Source organism: Zootoca vivipara, chromosome 5 (assembly GCF_963506605.1).
Source record: "Zootoca vivipara chromosome 5, rZooViv1.1, whole genome shotgun sequence".
Taxonomy (NCBI): Eukaryota; Metazoa; Chordata; class Lepidosauria; order Squamata; family Lacertidae; genus Zootoca; species Zootoca vivipara.
The window spans coordinates 85,869,709-85,897,561 of record NC_083280.1 but is presented as its reverse complement, the minus strand read 5'-3'; the positions used below and the strand labels follow the sequence as shown (position 1 = coordinate 85,897,561).

Here is a 27,853-nt window from a genome sequence, read left to right as displayed (position 1 = left end):
TGCAAATTCAAGCAGAGGATTTTGGTCCACTTGTTCTACTTCCAGTGGATAGCTATGAGTTAGCACCTTCCAGATACCCTGGGAATTGTACTTTACCCCTAACAGAGATATAATTCCCAGCACCCTGAACAAACTACGGTTCCCAGGATTGTTTGGCGGCAGGAATTTGCTTTGAATGTGTGTGTCTTTAAGGTACAGTGGTGTCCACAGCCACAATAATGGTAAGAAAATGAAATGGATGTTTTCAGGAGGAGAGAAAATGAGACCCCTGGTGGATTGATCCAGGTTGGAAGGGAGGAGGCTGGAACCAGAAAGAGATGTGTATAAACTGTGCCAAAGAAAAAGCTTTGACAGCAAGAAAAAGGGGAGGGAATGGATTGGGAGAAAGCCAAGGAGAGGGGGAGGTATGAGAGAGAGAGAGAGAGAGAGAGAGAGAGAGAGAGTGCAGCCTGGAAACCTGAAGGCTGCTTTCTGCTCGTCTACACTTGCCCCTTGTTATTTGCAAAGCTGGTTCAGAACTTCTGGATCACATGGTATTCCCTTGGTTTGGAGAAGGAAAAGAGAAGGGAGAAAAAGGAAGGTGAGGCAGAGAAAAGCAAGCACCCCAGGCTGGTGTTGTTCCATCTTCCCCACCCCTTTGCTCTCTTCCTTGCACAGAGATGATAGGAGCCTCCTAGCCCCTGTGAAACTGAAGGGGAGGCAGAGGAGGAGCAGGAGCCCAGATGATCAGCTCAGCAGTAGAGGGAAAATGTGAAACATGAAAAACCAGCTCACTGTTTGTGGAAGGATGGTGCTGCTCCAAGTGTTCCCGCTGCTGCATTTGCTCCCCTGTCTTGGCTCTGTGAAGGTAGGAGATTTCATATACTTAGAATTAAGTCTCTTGGCTGCTAAATGTTGTGATGGAAATGTGGCTGTGAAAATGCAATCTGGGCTGCGCAGGCAGGTTTGCGAAAGGGGTGGCAAGTGCTGCGGTTAGGGAAGAGTTGTATTCAGAATTTCCTTTCTCGTCATGAGAATATAGCCAAATTTAAGGGAATCACGGTATTTTACACCAGTGTTATTTCCCCCCCCTCTTCTTCTTCTTCTTCTTCTTCTTCTTCTTCTTCTTCTTCTTCTTCTTCTTCTTCTTCTTCTTCTTCTTCTTCTTCTTCTTCTGACTGCATGTATTTCCCATGTTCCAAATGCCGCATTAGAGATTTGCTCTTCCAGTGCTGGTTGATTGTTTTATGATAAATGGGTGTGTGGTCTGGACTCAGAAACTGAAAGTATTAGGTGGGTGCTAGAATGGTTAAAGGTATCTAACTCTGTCAGTATTTTTACAATGCTGTGTGTGTGTGTGTGTGTGTGTGTGTGTGTGTGTGTGTGTAAAATAGCAAAGGAGGGTGTTGCTCCCTAACAGTCTGAGTTGTAGCATCTTCATTCATGCTGGAATTTTGAACACTGAAAAGTTAACATACGGTACCTTGGTTCTCATTTTCCCTGTTGTCCATTCATTCAGTTTGGAGAGATCATTTTCTCTTTGCTGCTGTTTATGTACAATGGAAATGGTACTTTATGAAATAGGGGAAATTGGGACAGGTGGTTTTGTGTTTGTGTGTGTCTGGAACTGTGAACAGTTCTTTGTCCAGTAGATGGTAGTCATAGAACATTTTAAAGCTTTGCAAGCTACTGAGTTGCACCAGCAGCCATTAAATCGAACATATGGAGACGAAAGAAGCAATGCAATTTCAAGCAAACGTGGCCTTCAAAGCTATGAAGGGTGTCCTTTCAGGTTTGTGTGTGGGAAAGAGAGAGCTTGGTGCTTTTGGTTTGTTCTTCAGTGTCAAATAAATGCTGAATCAATCAACCTTGGTCATGAAGAAAGGACAGAAGTAAAATGAAATCTCTCTTCTTCAAATGAGATGCCATTCCACTATCCCAAAGTCTTCTTGAATCAGATACATGTCTCCTCCTTACCCAGTTAGCCAGATTCTCACTGGTCTCACAGCAATTCCCCAGCAGCATAGATCATTTCCTCACCTGAAGAATCAGAAACAGTCCTGTCCATCCCCAGGGTAGTGGGCTGCTCAAAACGACACAGATTTGGGTTAATTCTTATAGGTCAGGGGATGGACTTTACCTGCTCAGCAGCTATGCCCAGCATATCATTGTTCAGAATTATAATGACTTCTGCCCTGAGCAGCAGGTTGGACTCCAACAATGAGCTGACCAGCCATATGAGCTGGACCAGCAGGACCAGAGCCAAAGATGATAAAGAGGACATGAACTCCAGTACTCTTTAGAGCTGTACAAATGAGGGAATTTTGCAAGTGTATTTTGTCACTATTAAAGGCGTCGGAATATTGTCCTCTTTTGCATCTGTCTACCCTACCAACCCCCCTGCCTGAGTCTGTTAGCTATGGGCCTCTCAAGTGAGCGACCCCTGAATTGTGACTTCCAGAGATGATGATGATGATGATGATGATGATGATGATGATGACGATAATGATAATGATAATGATAATGATAATGATAATAATAATAATACCCCGCCCATCTGGCTGGGTTTCCCCAGCCACTCTGGGTGGCTTCCAAAAAAATATTTAGCCCTAGCCCTAGCCCTGCACTTCTGAGAATGATTCTAGCAGGTCCTTCTTGATTTAGTGGAAGGGAAAGCTTCTTAGAAGCATTTAGTATTCTGCCCGGTCAATGCAGGGAGATCAGGGCAACAGGGAGGTGCCCTCTTTGGTGACCTGTTTTCTCCAAAAACAATGGAGAGAGAAACTTGCCTAAATTACGGAAACAAGTACCAATGTGGACCATTCAGCTGCCATCTGCAGCCTCTCTCCACCCCTTCCCCCTGCTCCCAGAGCACTTACATAAACTCCAAGTATGGATGAGCAACCTTTTAGCAGCCCATGAGCAAAGCCCCTGCAGCCCAGAAATTATTATTATTGATAATAATAATAATAATAATAATAATAATAATAATAATAATAATACCCCGCCCATCTGGCTGGGTTTCCCCAGCCACTCTGGGTGGCTTCCAACAAAATATTTAGCCCTAGCCCTAGCCCTAGCCCTAGCCCTAGCCCTAGCCCTAGCCCTAGCCCTAGCCCTGCACTTCTGAGAATGATTCTAGCAGGTCCTTCTTGATTTAGTGGATGGGAAAGCTTCTTAGAAGCATTTAGTATTCTGCCCGGTCAATGCAGGGAGATCAGGGCAACAGGGAGGTGCCCTCTTTGGTGACCTGTTTTCTCCAAAAACAATGGAGAGAGAAACTTGCCTAAATTACGGAAACAAGTACCAATGTGGACCATTCATTACTCTGTGGTAGGTACAATAATTACTCTTTCAGCTGCCATCTGCAGCCTCTCTCCACCACTTCCCCCTGCTCCCAGAGCACTTACATAAACTCCAAGTATGGATGAGCAACCTTTTAGCAGCCCATGAGCAAAGCCCCTGCAGCCCAGCAATTATTCATCTAGTTGCTCCTAGGCAGAAGTGCAAATGTATGAAAGTGCAAACGAATGACAGCAAGGAGGGAGGCAGGCGACCCTGGGAATGCACGCATGTTTCCACTGTGCTGTTAATGGGCTTCACAGCATTAGGGACAAAAATCTATGTTTATTTTATGGGATAATCATCTCTGCATGTTTGCTATTCCTCCCCCTCCCCGCCCCCCTTGCAGGCTTTCTTGGGATCCCAGCCCAATCAGAATAATTTGCAGGACACAGGTAAGAATACAGCAGAAAATTAATTTAGGTATTGTTATTCCCTCTAATTTCGTCTTTGTCCTTATCAACATTATTTCTGCAACCAAATCTGTGTGGTCCCATGCCGATCAATTTGGAAGCAAAGCAATACCAAGGGGACAAAATATATTAGTTTGCAAATTCAAATAAGGGTGGGGGGAATTAAATGGAAATGTCTCAGCCAGGCCTGCAGCATGTTGAGGGTGTTCGCTGGTTAATAAAAAGGGAAATGTGTGTGTGTGAGAGGGGGGATTGGCTTGCTGGATAGAGAGAGTGTGTGTGTACCATGAGATTTAAAAGATTCTTCCTTCCTTGAACTTTGTGGAAAGACTTCAGGATGGGAGAATGGAACAAGGAAGAGGTGCGTGTTCCCTCAAATACTAATCCCCCATAGCCCCGAGAATCCACTCCTATCTCAAGGTCGGATGACCTGTGGCAGCGTTACCTAATGAGCAGAACTACTTCTGTTCCCAGGCAGGAAGGGAAGAAGCTCTCAGGCTTGGGCTTCTCCGATACAGCCACGAACCGGAGTGGAAGGCTTAGCAAGAGTTCCAGAAGGCAAGGCACCGTTGCCTTGCATTATGCAAACGTTATGTAAAATATGCATACATTTTCAAAATTTATGCAGGCCAGACAGTTTAGCTTTTCATGGTGCAAAGCTTGGACCAGTTTCCCTTTCCCTTTTCTTCAACCCACCCATAGAATAGTGGGCACAGGCTCAACAGAGAACACTGGCCTGAAAGTTCCCAATGGAACCCTTACTATGAAAAGGGGTGGATAAGTGGGTGGATTTAAAGAGACGGGGAACATGAAGGAACATAGTTGGGAGCGATGGTGAGGGGTTTACTGGGGAGAAAGCGACAGCAGCTGCTTCCCCCCACCACTTATGAGCAGGCTGCTTCCTTGTTCCCCACAAAGCCTCAATTGGAATGATGCTACATCATGATGTAATGCCATTCTAGAGGCATTGTTTGGGCTCTGGCAGGGGGGGGGCACTGTTTCCTCCCCAAAACATGCCTCTGGAACAATGCTTGGACTGTGCTACTGTCCACGGTGGGCTGCCATTCCCAGGCCCTAGCAATGCTTCTAGGATGATGCTATGTCATGATCATAACATAGTGAGGCACTTCGAAGTGGCGATGGTGAGAGTGCTAATAGAGGAATGCCACTTCCAAAAAACAGAAAGGGAGCAAGAGAAATGGCTGCCATCACATGGGCAGAGGAGGGCGACCATGATGATAATGTGTCTGGAAATCAAGACTTACAACGAACAGGGTTTTATAAAAAATAATAATAATTTGCATAATTTTATTTCTAAAAAGATAGAGTAAAAAAAAAGAGAGAGAAAGAAAAAAGGGAGTAAGGAAAAAAAGAGAAAAAACACTTTCACATTACCTGTTCATTAATATACAGATGTGTATATTCTTATTATCCTAATGCCCACATAATTGTCAATAACCTAATACATTCTGTGTAAACTCATTTCAAATATCATTGTATTTATCCAAAGAAAGTCTGTGTCCGTAAGTTCATATGCTGCCAATGTTGTCAAGCCATTGATTACGGGGAATCGTATCTCTAGTCTTCCAATTCATCAGGTATCAGTTTCCTGGCCACCATTGGGGCATGTGGAATCCATTTTTGCTGTCCTGTTGTCAAATTTCCATACAATGGAAGAGAATATTTACCTCTGAAATTATTATTTTCAATTGTGTCTTGTTTAGGTAGTTTATATAGGCCTTACGCGGAAACAGTTGAGGGAGTTGGGTATGTTTAGCCTGCAGAAGAGAAGGCTGAAATGTGATATGATAGCCACCTTCAAATATCTGAAGGGCTGCCATGTGGAAGAGGGAGCAAGCTTCTTTTCAGCTGCTCCAGAGGGTAGGACCCAAACCAATGGATTCAAATTGTGAAAAACCAGATTCCAACATTAGGGGACCTTTCTGGCAGGAAGAGCTGTCCAACAGTGGGGCGAACTCCCTTGAAAGGTGGTGGACTCTTCTTCCTTGGAGGTTTCTAAGCAAAGGTTGGGTGGCCATCTGCCAGGGATTCTTTACCTGTGGTTCCTAGGGGGGGTGTGTGAATGGATTATCCTTTGGCTCCCTTCCAATCCTACAAGTCTTTGATTAAGCGAGCCTCCCCAATTTCTTGATGTTCTAAACACTTCAAAGTTTATGGTGCCTCCCCATGTGCCATTCACCACAAAATCAATACTAAACAGTAAAATAAACTTTTATTTTTTTGAAATGGCACATGTATGCATAAATTAAAGTAGCTCGTTTCAAATTTTTCTAGATGACTACTTTGACACTTTTTAAATATATATATATATATATCAAATGTCAAATTATTTCAAAAGCATACTCTTTTTTGTGCCTCTGCTTTGCTGGTACCCTGAGTCCATGCTGAGTCCGCCAACTGAATAATCCAGCACTGCCAAAGAATATAAGAAGAGAGTGCTGGATCAGGCCAATGGCCCATCTAGTCCAGCATCCTGTTCTCACAGTGGCCAACCAGGTGCCTCCCCTCCACCCCACAAATGGCTGAAATGTCACTGCATTTTGCAGGCCACAGAAAGAATGGGCGTTTTCAGCTCAGCCCTAGCTGCAGATGAGGAACAAACTGAAAGATAATAACTTGCTTCTGGCACTTCTGCCTAAGTTGTTCCTAGAGGCAACTTAAACCAAGTTTTTCTTTTTCTCTTCTGCTTCCAGTATCTGGTGCATGTGAGTTGGAGCCCTTAGGATATTACAACGGCTCGCTATCTGTGACATTGTCTGGGTCGGCGTGCTTAAACTGGTTGGACTTTCCTGATTACGTTCACCAGTATCCAAACCGGGGCTTAGGGAACCACAACTACTGCAGGAATCCAGAAGGTGGCGCCACGCCTTGGTGCTTCTACCAACTTGCCTCTGGAGCCGTAGGCTGGGCCAACTGTGACTGCAGCCAAGGTGAGTACCAAGTGTGTCACTGCCACTGACTCTTCTAAAGAGGTGACTGCAACATTATGTGCTAGGAATGCTTGCAAGGTGGAAGGAACTGCTCACCTCCCATTGAAGAACTCAAAAGACCTGAAAGTCAGTGGCTGCAAAAGAAGAAAATATGAGGTTGAAGCAATAGGAAAAAGAGGAGGAGGGTGGTCTCGGCTGTTGCCAAGGTGATAATACTTTGATTCCTAAGAATCTAGGAACTGTCTCCCTTCTTTCTGCTGCAACCCTGGGTGTCTTTCTCTAGGAACCTGTTTTCATGGCTGGAGCGGCTCTGAAGATGGAGCCCCAAACTCGAAAATGATCCAGGATCTTGCTTGCCTTGCCTTGTTGTGTGTGTGTTTTGGTGTGGGGAGATTGCCCTTAAAAGTTGCTCAGCCTTTTCAAAGATTTGGTGCAATTGTCTTTGGCTTCTCTCTGTTTTGATACAGGTGCCGTCCGACTGGTTCAAAGTGGCAGGGTGGAGTTGTACTTCAGTGGGCTATGGGGCACTATCTGTGGGGATCACTGGACAGACTGGGATGCCAGTGTGGTCTGCAGACAGCTGGGACTCAGGTAGGGATGTCTCATTGTGGGGAGGCAGCACCTCTTTCTTATGCTAGATGCTGGAGGCCATAATTCCCTTGATATTCTTACATGCCACCCCAATCTCTGTTTCCTTTTGGAATCAGGCACAGTGGAGACTGTGGTTTCTTTATGATATATGGTTCATTTGCACATATATCAACCCTGAGCCTGTGATGGAGAGGTTCATGGCATTAATACCCCCAAAAGGTCTTGTTTCTCCCATAGCCACAGCCTTGGACTCAGACAGAAATCAATCAATCAAGCTCTAAAACATTGCTCTGACTTTCTTTCCAGCTTGCTGCTTTACTTCTAGGTCACATCACTGCAACTCAGCTCTAACTATGTCTTCATCCTTCTAACTAACCATGAGTTGAGGTTGCCATCTCACACAGAGCTCCTTCCCTTTGTTTCCCTTAATGGCCTGTCACCCAGGTGACCACCTCAAACAGGAAGCTAGCCTGGCTGATATTTTAACACTTGCTGGATCCAGAGGTTAGAAGGGTCTCTGCATACAGTCTACTTCCTCCCTGCCTCCCCCCCCCAAAAAAACCTCATAACAATATTATTGAAAACATGCATAACATTTTACTCATTCCTAAATAGACAAAGAGACAAAGGCAGGCTAAATATATAAAATTCCCGCAACCCCAATGTGAGGAAAAGCTGACCTCAGTTCGAATTTGCACCAAGGATAAGGGGCCACCAAGGAGTAGGGCAAGTATGGCAAACCAATCACAAATGGAGAGAGAGCTTCTGCCTCCCTAGAGTGGAATAACATATGTGGGCTTAGGTAGTCTTCATTTAAATAAAACTTGTAGCACTTTTCCCAGTTGGGCTGGAGCAACTGAATGATCCTCTGACACTCTTGCTTATGCATATCTCACCTCTTCTGTAACAATGCAGTTCAGTTCCTTATGGGAGCTTTTGCAACTTATTCTTAAGTCAACAATGAAGTAAAAACTGGATTGTTTAAAGTATGTAAGAAGAAAATGTTGTATCTAAAAATGGGACTTAATTTGTACATACACACCAGCACCCAAATCAGCAACCCCCTTTCCATGCACAATGGGCGGCTTCCAACAGAATATTAAAATACAACAATCTATTAAACATTAAAAGCTTCCCTAAGCAGGGCTGCCTCCAGATGTCTTCTAAAAGTCTGGTAATTGTTTTTCTGTTTGACATCTGGTGAGAGGGCGTTCCATAGGGTGGGTGCCACTACCAAGAAGGCCCTCTGCCTGCTTCCCTGTAACTTGGCTTCTCGCAGCGAGGGAACCGCCAGAAGACCCTTGGCACTGGACCTCGGTGTCTGGGCAGAACGATGGGAGTGGAGACGCTCCTTCAGGTATACTGGGCCGAGGCCATTTAGGGCTTTAAAGGTCAGCACCAACACTTTGAATTGTGCTCGGAAATGTACTGGGAGCCAATGTTAAAAGAGCACCAGTACAGTGTTATGGTATTTTGTTGTTATTATTACTACTATGACTTTTAATCTCCATTGGACTTATTGCATGCTCAGCGAAATTGGCACAGCCCAAAGGGAGAGTTATTCTGGTTTGGGTCCAATACCCTTCCACCTACAGTCCACAAACTGCCGTGGGGATGAGAAGATGTTGTTGCAATGTAGCTACCAAGAGATGTTCAGAACCTGCAAGCATGGAAATGCTGTGGCCAAATGTGCCCCACCGCAAGGTAAGCCAGAGAATTAATTTAATTTTGTTTACTAAAAGTATAAGCACACCCAAAAGACCATTCCAGCCCTTTTAGCAAAATGGCAAGCAACAAACCATTCTTAACGGTGCTGAAAAAGGCACAACACAGGTATTTTTGCCCAGGATGCACACGCGAACACAACTTCCATATTTCATTACCCAACTGTCAAAGAAGATTTTGAAGCGTTATGAAAACCTGCAGATTCCATATACTGTACTACAGGGGTTCCCAACAAAATTTTCTCGAGGACCCCTCATCGAGCCGCTATTGTGACAAGGACCCCCATTAATTCCTAATCCTAAAATTAAAAAGTGAGAGCCAAATTAAGAGTATTTTTATATTTTATATTTATACGTTTTTTTACAGTTACAACAGAGTACTCCATCAGTATACAGTTAGTTTTAATTTTCAGTTCTTAATGAGATGAGTTAAATCTGTCCTTTGAGTCCATTATTTCTGAAATATTAGGTTTGTTTACAAACACTACTGTTTTGCAAAGAGGCAGCGCGCGCCAGGGAGGAGGGAGGGGAATGGAGAAGACAGGGTACCTGCAAATGAAGCCGACGCGCGCAAAGCATCTTGGGGAGGTGAGCGTTAGTAGAATGCGCGCGCTGCCTCTTTGCAAAACAGTAGTGTTTGTAAAGCGCCACCTAACGGCATACAGCAGAACTACTGCCTCATCTAATTCTAGTTTTGCGCTAGACTCTGCTCATGCAGGAAGCGGCCAAAACAAAAAATCTGTTATCATACGAAATATATTTAATATATTTTTTATTCTAATAGCATCTTGCGGACCCCTCTGGCATAGCTCGCGGACCCCTGGGGGTCCCCGGACCACCTGTTGGGAACCACTGCTGTACTAGAACCAACAGTAGGTTGGTGCTGTGCACTCCCATTGCTGGTGTTTGAAACCATGTACACTCGATGCTCACCCCAATCCCTATAGATCCTTTAGTTTCTTGAGGAATATTCTTGTTTGCTCTGATTATGGCCCCCCTTTCTCCTGTAACTCCTGTTACAGGGGTAGAAATATTAGGAGTATAACCCCTGAAGCAACGAGGGGTTCGTTGAACAAAAAATAAAAACAAAAGGTTTTATTGTTATTGCTAAATGACTGTTGTCCTTTGCTACGAGAAGTCAGTTTTTATTTTACTTTCCATGTTCTTTCTTTCTTATTTTTGTCTCTCCCTTCCTGAAGAGCAGGTGTAGCATCTCCGCTCCGTCTGGTGGGGGGCAAAAAGAGCTTTGAGGGTCGAGTGGAAGTCTATCATGGTGGCCTTTGGGGCACCATTTGTGACGACCAGTGGGATGACAAAGATGCTGAGGTGATTTGCAGACAGCTGGGCTTCAGGTAATCTGTCAATGCCTCTACTTTATGTGGGGACATTTATGGACGCAAAGCTGCCATACTGGATCACATTTCTTGTGTGATGATGAAGTAACTGTGGGTCCTTACCTTGTGCAATGTTTGTCTCCCTCCAAGCGGATCCCCAAAGGCCGTGTCTTGGGCTCAATTTGGACAGGGCTTGGGCCCAATCCTGCTGGATGACGTCGAGTGCTCAGGCAACGAGCTTTCATTGGACCAGTGCAAGAAAAGTAGCTGGGAAGAACACAACTGTGACCACATTGAAGATGCAGGCGTAATCTGTGACCCCTTTGCAGGTACGGGTGCCTCTGACACTTCTGCAGAGAACATGCGGCTTGTTGGAGGCAGACCCTCATGAACCCTTTTTCTCATTCAGATGGCAAATCTCTGGCTGCATTGTACCACTTCTGAGTGCTGGTTGGGACTCCCAGATTCTCTGTGCGTATAAAACTAGTAAACGAAGGAGACAAGCCTAGCCTCCTCCCTGTTTTCTATGTGCAGTAATCTCTTTATTTTTTAGGGTGATGACTTTGTTTTTAGATAAGCTCCCACCTGCAGTCTAAAGTGGTTCAGCTCAGGAAGGGGTTTCCTGTCCCCAAATGCTGCAGTTTGCTCCCTTCACTATTCCATGATTCCTTATAGAAGTATATACACAGGAGCTTCTGTGCTAAACACAGAGGGGGAGCAATGGAAAGCTGCTATAAGAAGATTGAAGTTGGAGGATGTAATGAATGCAGCCTTGTTACCTCCTTGCCAGTTTCTGGCTCAAGCCTTTAGGGAAAACATAAATGAAATAATATGTGGGGGGTATTGTTTTTGTTCGTTATTATGCTTTGTATTGTTGTGTTTTTATATTGTAAACCGCCCCACAATCACAATCTTCAGATGTATAGATAATAAATTAAATACTTCCAGCCTCTTTGGTGCAGCTAGAGAGGTTAAAAACATGATAATATGAAAACGAATAAAGTGGAGATTCTGAGATTTGATTTCAGTGCTGACTTCTCTCTTCAAATGCGGGGGGGGGGGGGGAAACAAACATCTGAGGCAGCACATTGTTGGTGTTTCCCCACTTATTTATTATCATATTATATTTGTGCATTTAATTTTCATTCATTTAAGTGCGTGCATGAAACACAAGCTTAACTTGGTCTCATTAAAATAAACAGCATTTAAAAGTATTTGACTTGGGCTTGACATTGTAGCTGCTATGTTTTAATATAGAGCCATTGTCATGGTTTGGAGTAATCAGGACCTCCTGGCTTTGCTCTACAGCAGAAGGCTATAGGGCAGGCACCCCCCAAACTCGGCCTTCCAGATGTTTTGGGACTACAACTCCCATCATCCCTAGCTAACAGGCCCAGTGGTCAGGGATGATGGGAATTGTAGTCCCAAAACAGCTGGAGGGCCGAGTTTGGGGGTGCCTGCTATGGGGCACCTAAGCTGTCCCTCTTGAAAGATTTATTGCCAAGAAACACTTCTGGAAGATAATTGGGTGTGTTCACCTCTTGGACTGTGTGTAGTATTCAGGATCATAGGATGGGAGGGAAGGAATCTTCCTGCTTAATCACTTGCCTATCCTCCTCTCTCTCATGCTAGCAGAAGGTACTATTCGACTGGCTGGAGGCCACAAACCGAATGAAGGAAGGGTGGAGGTATACCACAATGGAAGCTGGGGATGCGTGTGTGATGATGGCTGGACAGGTATTAATGCCCAGGTGGCTTGCAGACAGCTTGGCTTCAGGTAAATGCAAGTCTAAATAATATTGTGTGTGTGTGTGTGTGTGTGTGTGTGTATGTGTGTATGTGTGTGTGTTTTGTTTTATTTTATTTTATTTTTCAAAGGGGTTTTAGATTGGCCAGCTGTGTGGGTCAATTATGACAAACTAGTTAGCAGAGCCCATGGTTTGCAAACTCACCTCAAACCACAGTTTCTGATTCTGTCTTGCTAGCTGGCAAGAAGCCAGGGTTTGTTATCTTAGTCACTGCACCAAACCATAGTTAATCTTCCTCAACTATGGCTAGTTGCCGTATCTGAATCAAGACAAAACCTTGCATATAAAAACTGACTTCACAATTGGAGAGCAACATACAACTCCTGATGCTACTTTTGTGGATTGCCCTCAGTAAGAAGGGAACATCTTGAAGATTGTGGAAGTGGTGCAGATTTTCTGTTTTATACAAACGTTTAAATATGTTAAGTCTCCAAAAGAAACAATAGCTCACAAATTTTTAATTTTTTTTTTTTTTACAAAATGTGCACAATCCTATGTATGATTAATATTAGGGTTTTTGCTATTATTCTAATACCATCAACATACCCAGAATAACATAAGCAAAAAAGGCAAGTCTGTATACATACAGGGCATAGAATCCAGATTTTAGCTATGAGGGTGAAACAGAGAAAAATGAGAGAAGTGAAAGCTAAGAATACCAAAGGATCATGTCTTTAGTCCTCGTGAAAAACACTGTTTTGTTAGAGTTAAATGAGAAACGGGGCAATTATTTATTCCTACACCCATACATACATACACACACACACACACACATACATACATACATACATACATACATACATACATACATACATACATAATTGTACGTCACCTTTGCACTGTTCAAGCCATGCTCAAGGTTGGGGTCAGCAAACCTTTTCAGCAGGGGGCTAGTCCACTGTCCCTCAGACCTTGTGAGGGGCTGGACTATATTTTGAAAAAGAAGAAGAAGAATGAATTCCTATGCCCCACAAATAACCCAGAGATGCATTTTTAAATAAAAGCACACATTCTACTCAAGTGAAAACACCAGGCAGGCCCCACAAATAACCCAGAGATGCATTTTAAATAAAAGGACACATTCTACTCATGTAAAAACATGGATTTAGAAGGCGATTGGATCGGATCCAGCCCCCGGGCCTTAATTTGCCTACCCATGCGCAAGGTTGTTTACAACATGAAAATAATATGTAACTGCAACATAAAAAGTAGTCATAAACAATAAATAAAACATAAAAAATACACCACCAATTTCCACATAAATCACAACAAGATCTATAATAAAGGTACAAAACCCAACAGCAACCCCTACCCACAACAAGCCCTCCAAACAATGCCACAGCCCAAGAGTCTGTTCCGCAGCCTCAACTTTTGTAGCTGGAGTCAGTCCTGGCCCTGCCCTCCCAGACCAGGCGGGAAAAGGCCTGCAAGGCAGAGAGCAGGCCTTCCAGTGCTTCCTGGGTACACTGTCAAGTATATGCACATGTATCTGCAGGGCCCCGTATGAAAGTATATCTACAGGACCTTCCTTTGCATTGATGGGTTCAAAGGGATATTGAGCCCTTGCTGGTTAAGACGGATGCTCTGCACAGGAATCTCTTGAGGAAAAGATCTGTTATTAACATCTTTGCTTGCTTCCTCCAGTGGCCCTGCACAGCTGGCAGCAGAGGGGGAATTTGCTTCTGGACAAGGCTTCATCTTACTGGATGATGTGGCTTGCACAGGCAGTGAGCTGTCGCTCTTTGACTGCCCTCACAGCAACTGGGGGCAGCATGACTGCTCACACGAAGAGGACGTGGGTGTCCACTGCTCCCCCGATAGCAACAGGATCACTGAAGAGGCTACAGGTAACTAGCTATGGATTCTCCAAGGCAGGTAGAGCTTGGTGCTGATGCAAGTTTGTGCAGCACATTCCCTTGCTGGGAAATCCATTTGGATTCTGGGCTGTAGAGCCTAAAGTACTTGGCCTTCTTTTATCCATTTACTTCAGGCCAAGTGGACATGATAGGGGTTTGTTTGTGCATGCATCTGCCTTGTTCACACATCGAAGAGGGGCAGGATTTAATTTTTACATTAAAAGGGATACGCACACGGGGGACACTGAAGCCTCCTCTCCATTGCTAGAGGTGCTTTTATTGGATACTGGCTCTAATCGCAGCTGGTCTGCGAGGAAAGTGAGAGAACAGGATAGAGGTAATATGGCGAGTGACAAGACTTGGTTTGTTTCTTTCACGTCCTCATTTCGATGTTAAGAATTAGGTGCACACCCACCCACTCCATCCCACATGTGAACAGGACAAATGAAAGCGTCGCATCTTGTTTCGCTCCTAGAGAGTGTATCTGGAGCTGTCCTTGCTGTTAGCTTCCCTTTTGTTGTGGTTGTTTACTCATTTAGTCGTGTCCGACACTTCATGACCCCATGGAGCAGAGCACGCCAGGCACTCCTGTCTTCCACTGCCTCCCGCAGTTTGGTCAGACTCATGTTGGTAGCTTTGAGAACACTGTCCAACCATCGCATCCTCTGTCGTCCCCTTCTCCTTGTGCCCTCAATCTTCCCCAACATCAGGGTCTAGTTTAATCCCATCAGACAAATGAGCTGAGGAGGGAATTAGTACAGTCATACCTTGGATCCCGAACACCTTGGTACTCAGACATTTTGGCTCCCAAATGCTGCAAACCCGGAAGTGAGTGTTCCGGTTTGTGAATGTTCTTTGGAAGCAGAACGTCTGACGAGGCTTCCGTGGCTGCATCTGAAGCTGTGCTTTGGTTTCCGAACGTTTTGGAAGTCCAACGGACTTCCGGAACTGATTCCGTTCGACTTCCAAGGTATGACTGTACTTCAGAAGAATGGATGCCAGTTAGCCTTTTCTAATCAAGTGTGATCACATCTGCAGCATATGTTTAAAGTGCCCTTACACCACTTCATGCCATGGCTTCCTTCCAAGAATCCTTGGCACTATAGTTTATTCCTCATAGAGCTACAACTCCCAGCACCCTTAACAAATTACAGCTCCCAGGATTCTTTGAGGAAGCCATGTGCTTTAAATGAACGGCATGGATGTGACCTGTGTATTGTTTCCTTCTCCTTCATTTTATCTATTTCTCTTCCTTAATTTCAGGCCAGGTTATTTAAATTCCACAACAAATGGAGCTTCTTGGTTCCCAAACACGTTCTTTCTTTCTATCTGTCTTTCCCTCCCCTCCCCCTTTTTAATTAAGCCGATCTTATTTACAAGAAGAGCTTGCCTCCATACTAACTCTGGGTGGGGTGTGTTAGTTCCACCACTTACTCTGATCCAAAGCTAAAGAGTATGTTTTCCCTGGAAAAGGAGCAGGGAAAGGGGGAAACCACTTGGACCCTTGCTTTCTAGAAATGGGACAAGCAAAGTGTGGACGAACTCTTCATTTTATGTTGGTTTCAATGTATGGGTTGCCTTTTGATAAGTCACTTCAAGTTACTTTTACTTAAAAAGGGACTAATAAGTTCAATAAATTATAATAAACAACAACAGCTCTACTATATTGCGCTATTCAGTTGTTGTGTTCTTTCTTTAGTGTGTTCTAAATGGTGCCCTTTTTAACATGCAGGGATCCCTGTGCGGCTGGTGGATGGGAACGGCACCAAAGAGGGGCGTGTCGAAGTTTTCTTGAATGGACAGTGGGGCAGTGTCTGTGACCATGGCTGGACAGATAGAGATGCAGCTGTAGTTTGCAGGCAGCTGGGTTACAGGTAATTGATTTACAATGTATTGTTTAAGGTTGGAGGGTAGAATATTCAAAGTCCATGGTCAATGGCTAGTTTTGCCCGATGAAGCTTTTAGAAGGGTAAGGCTTGCTATGCCCACTCCCCCAAAAATCCACAGGTTCTTATTCATACCCCTCTTTTGCCTCTTGGGACTTTCAAGTGAGCTCTGTCCCCTCATTCTTCAAGGGGTCTTTTCAAGTATTGGTAAAGCGCTCTTTCTTGCAGCTTCTTTGCGCTGATTCCTCTCTGGCTATGTGAGGACAGGACTGATCAATGCAGGCATGGGGAACCTGCAGCTCTCCAAATGTTGTTGGACTGAAAAACTCCAGTCGTCCCTTAGTCATTGGCTCTGTCAACTGGGGCTTAGGAGAGCTGGATCCAACAACATTTGTAGGGCCACTGGTTATTTTGTTTATTTTTGAATTAAATTTATATCCTGCCCTTCATCCAAGGATCACAGGGCTATTTACAGCAATTTGCAGCAATTTACACAAACATACACAACATAGTAACAAACTAAATAATACTCCCCTTCCTCACTTTAAAAGGACATAGATTGTTTAATTAGCTGTCCATGTCCTTGAAATGGCCTGATCTTAATGGTACCTTGGTGTGTTAAAGTATTGGTGTTTGGAATGCATTGCTTATGATCTCCCTGCTCCGAGGGAGTCTTTCCTTGAGTTTTGGTTTGGGGCGGTTTGCCTCTTACCAGTGGGTGACATACTCTGACCTGGATTGTTAGGGGGCCAGGGAGTCCATAATCTGATGGGGATAGATTTTCAGAGGGGCTTGTCTAAGCGCAGAAGCTTGTCTTCCATGATGTTCCATTCAACTGATTCCCTCCTTGCAGTGGTACTGCAAAAGCCCAGACCATGGCTTACCTTGCTGAAGGACACGCACCCATCCATCTAGACAAGGTGGAGTGCAGAGGCACTGAGCACACCCTGGGGGACTGCGTCACCCACGAGAGCAACATTCACAGCTGTTGGAAAGATGTCGGAGTGATCTGTGACTACATAGAGGAGGAGGAGGAGGAGGAGGAGAACCAGGCAAACACAAATGCAGGTGTGTGGCATATTAACCATACCCTTCTCTCTCCGTTTTCAATAGCTATGGTTGTGTGTAGACTTTAGCATGACGTTTAGCTTCTAGACTGAATCATGGCTTTCATTAGACAAAGAGCAGCTTTGCATTACAGCAAATTGCAACCCCAAAGGCAAATAGCTAGTTGTGGGATGTATTCCCCCCCCCAGACAAACAACATGGGAAGAAAGGGTGAAAAAACACCCCAACAAACTCTCAATGACCCTTGGCCCCGATCTCACCCCCTAAAACACACACACACACACACACACAAACACACGAATGACAATATGCAGCAAGTTAACCCCGATGAACAGGGTTATTTGTGACATCCACACTCTTTGTAGCCTTTTATTCAGGCCCCTAGTCCCTGCCTCTAAAGCAGGCCCCTATGCCAGATTCCTAAAACCCCATCCTTCCTCAATCCCACTTAATTGTTTCGCAGTGTGTGAATTACCCAATGGACAGATCAGTCCTAATGCTCCCTGACACTCCCTGTTTCAGAACCCACCGCTGGCAATAGCTTGTTGACTTCTTGGTAAGGCCCCAGAATAAGGCTTCCCACTCCCAACCATGGTACTTCCCTCTGCCAACCATGGTGCTGCAACCTAGCATTGTCACCACCGCCACCAACATTTGCTATCAAAAGTATGTCCTTAAAAGGAAGATTATGCCATGATACATTTGTTAGTGTTTTAAGAAGTTTTAAGGGTTTTTGTCAACTTAAGGCTGATACTGCCTCCAACTACAACATCAAGTTTCTCAACACCGTAAGTGTCCATGACCTTTATGCCTGCCTATGGCTGCAACTAATTTTTAGATCGATTTTCCAAAAAGTATGCTCAGCGTGCATGTTTTGTTTTGTCCGAAATAATTATTTTCTCCGGTGCTTTGTTTTTATGGGTGGGGAAATGCTTCTCCAGACTCTTCTTGTTTTAATTTTTAGTTTTCTGTATTGACATGACTTATAAGCATTTCCCCTACTTTTAATCTATTGAAATTTTCATGCAAGTTCGGGGTGCAAGAGAAGGGAAAGTTGTCTTTTAATTAAAGTGGTATTATCTTTTCAAAATCTTTACACAAGGGCAAAATGTTCATTAACGGAGTACCGGCAGATTGTGTTGAAGGGCTATGATGTGAGGCTATGTGTTTAAATCACTTTGGCTTTATTGGCAGGTTCGCTATTCGGCATGTGTGGACGGCGCTTGCTTCACCACCGCAGAAAAAGGATAATTGGTGGAAACAAATCTCTCAGGTACCTCACTTGCAACTTGTAATAATAATAATAATAATAAGGATGTTGCTAGATGGGGAATGCAATATTGTGCTATATGGACCAACGATCTGAGCTGGTATAAGGCAGCCTCTTATATTCCTAGCCCAGTTGTTCTGTTGCATGATAGAAAAATGGATTAATCTGGGTGTATTTGACCTTTCATAGTTCCTCATGAGGTTTGCATGAATTACCCAGAGCAAAAGATTAACACTGCTCCCAAGTAGTGTTTAGGATTATTTCTAATCCCTTCTAACCATGCATAATCATTTGGTCAAAGGGCGAGATTCCTGATAGTTGAGCAAATTGAAGAGCGGGTTTTGTGCTTTGTTTTGGTCTTTTGCAAATTGCTGGTGAAAATGCAGTTAACTAGGCAGGACTCATTTGGAATTCTATGCTTGCTCACTCCTAGTGCTGCTCAATAAAACCTGTAGTTGATCCAGCTCTCTTGATTGTTGGGCAGGTGCCCTTTTGTATTGCTCACTTCTGCTGTCTTCAGGATGGGACATATGCAGGGCCGGCTTTACCATTAGGCAGAGTAAGGTGGCACTTTGCGGAGGACTATGTCATCTGACCCTGCACTGTGTACTCCCTGAGCTAGCCTCTGCTGCTTCGGGTGCATTGGAGGACTGTAACCCCTCCCCCACCAGATGTGAAGTACAAGTCAGTTGCTGGGCTACTTATTGTTCTCTGCACATGGAAAAAACTTCTACGGTATGTAAGAGGGCCCAAGTATGATTTCCAGACAATATTTATTCCATATACATTTTATTTAAAAAATTAAGCCATACCACACAACATAAGTTTTTGAAATAATGTATAAGTGATTTAAACTGCAAAAAGGCACAAAAGGAGCAAAAACGACCCCAAAAGAGCAGGAAAACTGTAAAAATGGCATGAAAAGCACAGGAAAACAGCTAGCAGTCCTAGGAGTCTTTGCTACTGCAATCCCAGGAGCCTTTGCACTGACCTTTAAGGCCTGTGAATAGTTGGGGTTTGAGAAAGGAGGTTTGGAGGGAGCGATTGTAGTTGGGCGGATTTTGGGCAGAGTTCGTCTTTTTAGATGTTGTTCCTCACTAGAAGCGATTTGATGTATACATGCGCTACCTGGGAACGTAACCCTGCCTAATACGCCTGTATTCATCCTTTGCTGAAAAAACTAAACAGACAACAATTTCCCTACACGCCTTCCACTGAGTTCTCGCATCAATCAAAAACTCCAGTGCTGAACTAACAAATAACTAACCAGTAATCATGTACAGTATAGAGAAATGGGTCCACTAAATGAAAACAACCCAGTAGCAGCAGGAAAAACAATAACCACTCATTGTCTCCCTGCCTGGAGCAACACAGACACCCTCTCCCTTCTTTTCACCTAGGGAGATTAAACCCCTTCCTCACCAAAAGACTTGCACCATGATTGGTTAAAAGATCTGTGCACGCTCACAGGCATTCTGACATATGTAAGTGCCAGGAAATGTTCTGGTTGGGACTATTTGTCCATCCTGAGTTCCATCTGTTTGGCCATGACGCTATGCCTCAGATGTGTCTATCTGGGCTCCTGCTTGCTGTGGCACAGCTGTCTGCACTGGGGTTGCGTTTGTGGTTGCTGGCGCATTGTGCTTTGTATGCATGGTGTGTAGGGTGATGTCATTGGGTCGTTTGGGCATTGCTGTGCATTGATCGGCTCCTTTCATGCATGGCTAATGTGACAGCAGGGATGCACGACAACGCAGTGGTCTGTGGGTGGCATCAGAATTGCTAAGGACACCGAGGGAATGTCTGCTAGTGTTTCTACGTGGACTCTCCTTTAAAGCAGGTTTTATCTTGTTGTCTACTTTGTTGCTTAAGATTGTGGCTACATTATGCCAATGTGCCACTGTTTGCAGCCACTGGTGTAGCAATACCATACGACTGCGCTGCCCAGCTGCAATTACAAGCACCCTTACTAGAGAGTAAATGGAACTGAATTCAGTGGAACTTACTTCTATGTAAACATGTATAGAATCGTACTGTAAGAAATAGTATCATGTAGATACTTCTTTGGAACTGAATGGTGCTCTCTTCTTGGAAATAAGATGACTTAGGCAAGAAAATACTTGGCCAACCTAGGTACCGGTAATTGCTCCTTCGTGTCCTTTCCCACTGAGTAGAGTCTATTCAGCAATGTTATACCTGGGAGCTTGGGACAATGACAGGAAGATGGTTCAAATGCAAGTGATGGGAAACTCAAGCCAAATTTAAAAAAATACAAGTGAGATCTTGCATTTGAGCCTGTACTGTGTCAATGATGGTGATGACAAAAACATAAACCCTTTCCTGCCAGTATTGCATTTATGCAGTGCCACCCAGTGGAGTTACTCTGAGTGGTTTGGGGCTTTCTTTATGTACAGTAGGCCTAAGGGCTGGTTTTAAGAAGCCATAAGTGGCACATCGTTTTTGCGGTGTGTTTTGAGAATTAAATATATATATATGCTGGCATCCGAATCCATCATGATTTGGATGCTTTGGGCAGACTCCAGCCATAATTTATTGAATGAATTTCATTACTGAGGCCCGAGGTTACAACAGAAAAGTTGCTTGTAGGAATGTGATATATTGCCTATTTGCTTGCTCTGTGTGCCTCTTGGCTCATAAGACTGGGAAGAGGAGGGATGGCTTACTGAGCCCAGTAGGTGTTTAGTGCCTTGTTATGAAAGGAGGCAGTTTTGAAACCACTCTGAAAGCAATGGTCTCTGAACTCTGATTATTTTTCCAAGTGTCATCAGGTTGGATCTGGGGGCAAGGTGCTTACATACCTCTAGGTTTTCTTAGATTCCTTTATCTAGATCCATTTTGATCCAGATTCGGTACTGAAACTGCCTTGGCTTTGACCTTTGACAAAGACCTTTTTTTTTATTTGACAAAGAAACTATGATAAAATGGGCAGTGGACTTGGGGAAGACAATCCAAGTTGATCAGTGGGAAGAACTGTGGGAAAACTCCTGGAAGTTTACAGCATGGGAAAATATTAAAGAAAACATGGTCAAAATGTTCCGCAGGTGGTACATGCCACCAGTTAAGATAAAAAAAACTATATAAAACAAAAAGTAACATGTGCTGGAGATGCCAAAAGCAAATAGGAACGTTTTTACACATGTGGTGGCAGTGTGATAAAATTAAACCACTTTGGAATATAATTGTTGAGGAAACTAAGAAAAATAGTTAAAGTTAATTTGAAGAAGAAACCGGAAAACCTCCTACTGGGGATGGTAGACAAAGAAATCCAAAAACAAGATCAAATAATAATTATGTATGCCGCAGCAGCGGCACGCATATTGATAGCGGCATACTGGAAAAAGGAAGAGGTACCGAAGTTGAATGAATGGCAAGAAAAATTATTTGGATTTTTAGATTTAGCAAGATTAAGCAATATAATAAGAGGAGGTAACAAACAAAAATTTGAACAAAATTGGGAAAAATTCAGTAATTATATGAAACAACAATGCCCCACAATAAAATCTTGGATTCATTTCTAATGATGGGCACTGAAAATAAGAAAGTGAAAATAAGAAATATGGAATAATAAAATTGAAAACATAGAAAATGCAGAACATTGATAGAAGCAGTAGAAAAAGAATAGGTGATGACCGAGGTGCAGATAAGTGGAAGTATCATAATGGAGAGATGTATTAGCTATTTGATTCGATTTGAATTACAAGGATAAGAAATTTTTAGTTTTAAAACTATTATTGTGTTTTATAATTTGTTCATGTTAGATAATGTTATAATTTGTTTATGTTAGATAATTGTGTGATATGTGTGAATAGAATGTGTATGATGGTGGTTGATCTATCCTGGATGTATTTTGTGTTTTAACATTAATAAAGTTTATTTAATTTTTTTTTTTAAATGAAACTGCCTTGGCTGTCCTGCCCCCAGTCCCCTCTGCCAGTGCTATGGCAGGACCTAAGCAGGTGCATTCTCTTCACATCCTCTTATTGCCTTATTCGCGAGCCTTCAGTTGAATACCCTTAGTGATGACCTCTTGCTGTCTGTATCTGTACAGCACGAAACACCAATGAGCTCATTTCAGTGCTGCTAGCAGTCATGATATTTATGCTGGTGATACTCACTTTACTCTAGAAGGTTGTGCCACTAGTTAACAGAGTTTCTTTAAGAAAAAAATGCAAATTAATGAAGCATGGAGCATCCTTCACATGACCCTTCCTTCTGTCTTTATTTCGTCTACCTCTGTATTTTTCATATTGCCTCCCATTTCTCTTTCAGAGGAGGCTGGCCTTGGCAGGTCTCGCTACGTCTAAAGGGGTTTCACAGAGATGCTCGTCTGCTGTGCGGAGCGACTCTTATCAGCAACTGCTGGGTCCTGACAGCAGCACATTGCTTCAAAAGGTAACAGGCTGTTTGCAAAGAGTCCTTAAGGTACCGAAGTGCAAAGCACGATTGCCATTCTGTCCCCAACACAAAACTGTCAACCTATGGCCCTCACTTAAAATACTTACCTAAGTAAAAAGAGCCCACGATTGGCCACCTTTTGTGAACACAAGAGAGTGGCAGTCTTGAGATAGTGATCTTGTGTATTCACATTAGTGCCATCAGTTAACATGATGCCTTGCAGAATATCATGAACAGAAAAGCTGGGTCTGTGCCCAGGGAGACTGCAATCTAAATTTCAACGCTGAACAAGAAAAGGGAGAAAAAGGTGAGTCATCTCTATGGATGAATAATGGGCTGACTGATCATTCTCTCGCGGCTAGGTTTGGAGTAGATGTACGGCGCTACCTGCTGCGTGTGGGAGACCACCATACTGGTGTGAGGGACGAGTTCGAGAGAGAGCTGCCGGTGGAGAAGATTGTCCTTCATAGGAACTACCAGTCTAGCAGCAACGACAATGACATTGCTTTAGTCAGAATTCGGGGCAAAAGTGGCAACTGTCTTTCCTTCAGCCACCATGTCCTTCCTGTCTGCCTTCCTGAGAGGAAGGAGAAGTATTCTATAGATAGACAGGCCTGCATCATATCTGGCTGGGGAGATACAGGTAAGTTGCAGATTGTGTCAGGATTTTTCACATGGAAAGAGATGGTAAGATTTGGGATGTCTGTTCTACTCAGCTTTCGATAATCTTTTAGGGTGCTCACTATATAGAGACAAATTCAGCATCAAATTCAAGCGCAGAACAATCTGATTTGCAGGAAAAACAGTCTTTTTGCTAAATTCATTTTAAATTCTGCTAAAGAAAAAGACGGAGGTAAACACAGTCCGCACTAGCCATTGGTTGAGAACTCTGGCAGTTAATTTAAATACCCTCCCTACTCATCTGATAGGGCATTTATTCAGATATTCGCAAACCTTCCAGTTTTTTGGAAGCTTTAAAAACTGCCAGAGCATAATGCCTGGGAACAGATGCACCCATATGCCATTGTTGGGAAATAGAGGGACAGGCAATGCCATCAAATGTGCTGATTAGACTGAGTGTATGACTGCGGTGTGTCTGTATCATAGCGGTATGTGAACTACATGTGTAAATACTGTGTGTATTTGCTAAGTGCTTGGGAAGATGTTGGGAGTGTATGAAGGACGAATAGGCACAGGAAAGGCAGTGCACAGGAAATGCGCCCACAAATTTATGCAGGTCTCTGTTTATATTTTCATAGTTGCAAGGTTTAAGAGGGATAATCCCAGATAGGCACTACTGAATAGGCGGTCAGCTACCCTGGTGTTATAGAACTCTGCAGATGATCACATAATACACATGGATTATTCCCAGATCTCAGTCTGCATGTCCCCAGATCACCCTGATTCTTTTCCTATGATCAGCGGCATGTGGGAAGCAGTGCTCCAGCAACCACTGCAAGATCACTCTGCTGTACAAGGATTTGGGCAGTTAACTTCACAGAATTAAGTTACTAGACACTGTAGTACACATGATGCTTGTTACAGTTAACCTTTGTGTAACTTGTCCTGTAAACATGTCCAGCATTTTGCCAACTTTTTATTTAAACCCACTCCTCTGCACCATCAAAAGACCAAAAACCACGGGATCCCAACACATTACAGTCCTACCTTGGTTGTCGAACACAATCCGTTCTGGAAGTCCGTTCGACTTCGAAAATGTTCTGCAACCAAGGCACGGCTTCCTGCACTCAGTCGGAAGCCGAGGAAGTCCCGTCAGATCGGATGTTTGGCTTCCAAAGAATGTTCGCAAACTGGAACACTCACTTCTGGGTTTGCAGCATTTGGGATCCAAAACATTCAAGTTGCAAGGCGTTCAGGATCCAAGGTATGACTGTATAAGAAGATCACATCAAAATCCCCTTCACATTGCATTAAAATATCATCCTGGCCTAGGGAAGGATCCCCCTCCCCCGTGTTAACCTAATCAAAATTGTGCAAGAGAACAATAGTTGTGTTTGGTGGGTAGGATTTTTGGTTATCTGAACTGTACTAGATATATAACCTATTATTGTTTCAGGGAGGTCATACTCAAGGACGTTACTCCAGGGCTTGGTGCCCCTACTCCCAAGAAGAGTGTGCAAATCCCGTTATGGAAAGAAGTTCACTAATCGTATGCTGTGCGCTGGAAACATTTCTGAAGATAACCGGGTGGACAGCTGTCAGGGAGATAGTGGGGGGCCACTAATGTGTCAAAGGTCAGGTGGACACTGGGTAATTCTAGGGATCACTTCCTGGGGATATGGGTGTGGGCGAAAAGACTCTCCTGGTGTTTACACAAAAGTCAGCAAATTTGTGCCCTGGATCAAGAAGGTGACCAAATTGATATAAGACCATTCAATCCAAAGGTGGATTTGTGTTGTTTTACTCAGCAGTATTTGGGCAGTGGTTTAGAAGAATGTCTTCATTTTGTCTCTGGTTTGGTGTCTGTTTTTTGCTGGTACCTAAACAAGGTTCATTTCAAGCGGGCAGCAAGAAAAGATTTTATGCTACTGATAGGAGACAGTGAATGAAAATTTAACATCCTTGTGGCTATTCATACAAAGTTCTGTTTATTGAAATAACAAGTGGTGGCAATACCACTCTTTCCAAAAGAGCTGCCACACTTCTTCAGGGCACAGGGGAGAATGGGCTTGATCATATTCCATGGTGCTGCTAGATGGAATATTTCTTATGGTGTGTCCATTCACACAAACTGCTTCTCTTGCTACCCTAGATTACTCTGTGTTGTTCACCTGTATGGTTTCAGCTACCTGCTTTATTCTGTTTACACTCACCCTCTCAATCTCTCTTTTTAGGCAGATATAAAGGGTGATATTGACTTAGTTCAGGTATCATGCCAAATCATGGTTTGCAATTAGCTGACAACACAGAATTATAAACTGTTGCTGGAAGTGGAATTGCAAGCCATGGTTTATGCTAACCTTGGGTTGGTGCAATGCTTGATTTTATAGACACCTCTCTGTCTCTAGATTCATCTAGAGCAGAAATGGCTAACCTATGGCCCTCCAGATGTTGTTGGGCTCCCATCATCCCTGACCACTGGCCATACTGGCTGGAGCAGATGGCAGCTGGAGTCTGTAACAATAACTGTAGGGTCACAGGTTAGCAACCTCTAGTTTAGAGGCTGCTGAGCAACAGGAAGAGAAGGGAATGTAGGAACGGATTGCTCTGAGAAAACAAAAATGGATAAGGAGTTTGCAGGGAGTGACTTGCCTTTTGTATGCTTGGAAGTTGCAAACTTTAGAATATGTTTAATGAAAACCATGATTTGGCATGATGTCTGAACTGAGCTATTGTGCTTTTAATCTCACATTGCTCTCCTGGGTGGTCAGGGGAATTATTTTTTCCACAGAACTTCTGCTTCTCTCACAGACTCCTCCTTTCCATATTTTCAGTTTTCCCCCTCAGGTCAGTGAGAAAGTTTTAGGGTGCTGATTGGGAGATATGTCTGACTTCTCCTCTCCCTCCATGTTTAACATTTTTCTACATATCTCCTTAACACCATAACATATCAGATGTTACATATATCAAGAGAACAGTTTTGGAGAGTAGCATTTGAAATATATTGCAGCTTTGGAAGACAGGCAGAAGTTTGTGATTTGTGATCATGAACAAATGTACCAAGCTAGTGTGGCTGGACAGAGAAACAAAACCTTGAGACAGCAGAAAACATAGTACTTTAAAGTGTTTGTGCCATTTTAACTGAAATGAATGAAACGAAATGTGGCATATTCATTTTATTCCCTCGTTTCTTTTATAACATATGTACACTCCAGCTGGTCAGCACCATAGGATGATGAGTTCTGAAATATATACTACCTGGAAACTTTAACCTGTGTCTTCTTAAATGGTTTTTTTTTTTACACATTAGATGAACAGTTATGCAAATTACCACAGATTTATGCTTGTGTTTGTGTGTTGTGTGTTACATTGCTGGCTAACTATTGCTTTGTGAGGCAGCCTGTTGGTTCATAGCCCAGAATGGTCAGCTGACATGAGCTCTTGTGAACTGCCTGAATGTTGAGATCTTCCTCAGTAGCTCTCCTGAGCCCGACGTCAGAAACAAGGCAGGCGATGAGCAGAGAAAGAGCCTGTCCACAGCAGCATTCATCTTTGAAATACCCCCACTCCAGGCTTGTGGGGTGCCAACTTTTTATATGTCCAGGGCTTTTAAAGATCTGTTTGTATTGTTGGCGTCTTGGGAGACAATGGAGGAGTATACCTTTGGGGATGACATCAAAACTGTTGGAGAATTATAGTGCCTGCTGTGGCTGTAGAGACTGATACAGGAGAGACACATTTTGTTGCAGCTGGGGCGGATGAAGGTGTCCAGTTGTGCTGATGCAAGTGTACCATGGCATTTCTTCTTTCTGTGCTCTTCCCTTTTAAGATACTGTTTTAAGAAAATAATCTGGATTTTACCTTGCTCTGGGTTTAATATATGGTTTTACCGTTCTGCTGTTTTGTTGTTATTATTTATTTTATTGGTTGTTTTATTGTGCATTTTTTATTTTATTGGTCACGAACCCATCGTGGTTCAAGTTTCAGATATAAATTTGTGCCATTAATAAACAATGTTTGACTGAGTTTCTTCTGAGCCTGGTAAAGAGGGAGTGGTGGATGTGGCAGTTTTGGAAGAGACAAAGAGAAGGATTTGAGTTGGCTCCTAGGGGTAGATCTCTGCAGAACAGATATGGTGAAGTACATTTGCTGCCTTCTTGGAGTGCCTTTTTGACTCCACTTACGTTTACTTGTATATTTGTAAATAAAATAAATATTACAAAAAAGAAGAAGAGTGTATGTCTCTAGTTCTTTCTCATTCAAAGGAAATCTACCCTGGGCAGCATTGTCATGGAACTTTTCACCACAACTCAGAATTAGTAGCATGCATTATAAAATCATGGTAAGATGTCTATTATAGGCCTAGTTAAACTGGGATCCTTATTGGTTTTTTATTTATTTCAGAGCTTTCTGAACTAGAAAATGTGGCTGTCTTGCCTAATCAATGGAAAGGCTTTCAAATGCGTGTCAGATGGCCACACCCATCCTTTTGGAAGGCAGGATCTATTTCCTCTATGCACATTCCCCAGGTGCACAGTTTGCAGGGTAAATGCATTGTTCCAGTTATGACAAAGAGGTAAAATTTCTAGATACC

The 27,853-nt window shown here is 43.4% G+C and overlaps 1 protein-coding gene across 2 annotated transcripts; it reads left to right on the top strand.

The window, feature by feature from the left end:
• Window positions 1-432: 432 nt before the first annotated feature.
• Window positions 433-27,491, top strand: LOC118096344 (neurotrypsin). Of its 2 annotated transcripts, XM_035138051.2 has the most exons (15): window positions 433-847; window positions 3,671-3,716; window positions 6,449-6,685; window positions 7,153-7,276; window positions 8,808-8,980; window positions 10,205-10,352; window positions 10,485-10,663; window positions 11,970-12,111; window positions 13,787-13,989; window positions 15,731-15,872; window positions 16,738-16,952; window positions 18,147-18,225; window positions 22,513-22,635; window positions 23,001-23,281; window positions 24,716-27,491. In XM_035138051.2, the coding sequence occupies exons 1-15, from the start codon at window positions 758-760 to the stop codon at window positions 25,024-25,026; spliced, it is 2,493 nt and encodes an 830-aa protein (XP_034993942.2). In that variant the 5' UTR covers window positions 433-757; the 3' UTR covers window positions 25,027-27,491. The 2 variants fall into 2 exon arrangements, with proteins under 2 accessions (XP_034993942.2, XP_060131051.1); XM_060275068.1 differs by lacking the exons at window positions 433-847; window positions 3,671-3,716 and having other exon boundaries at window positions 6,430-6,685; window positions 11,967-12,111.
• Window positions 27,492-27,853: the final 362 nt, after the last annotated feature.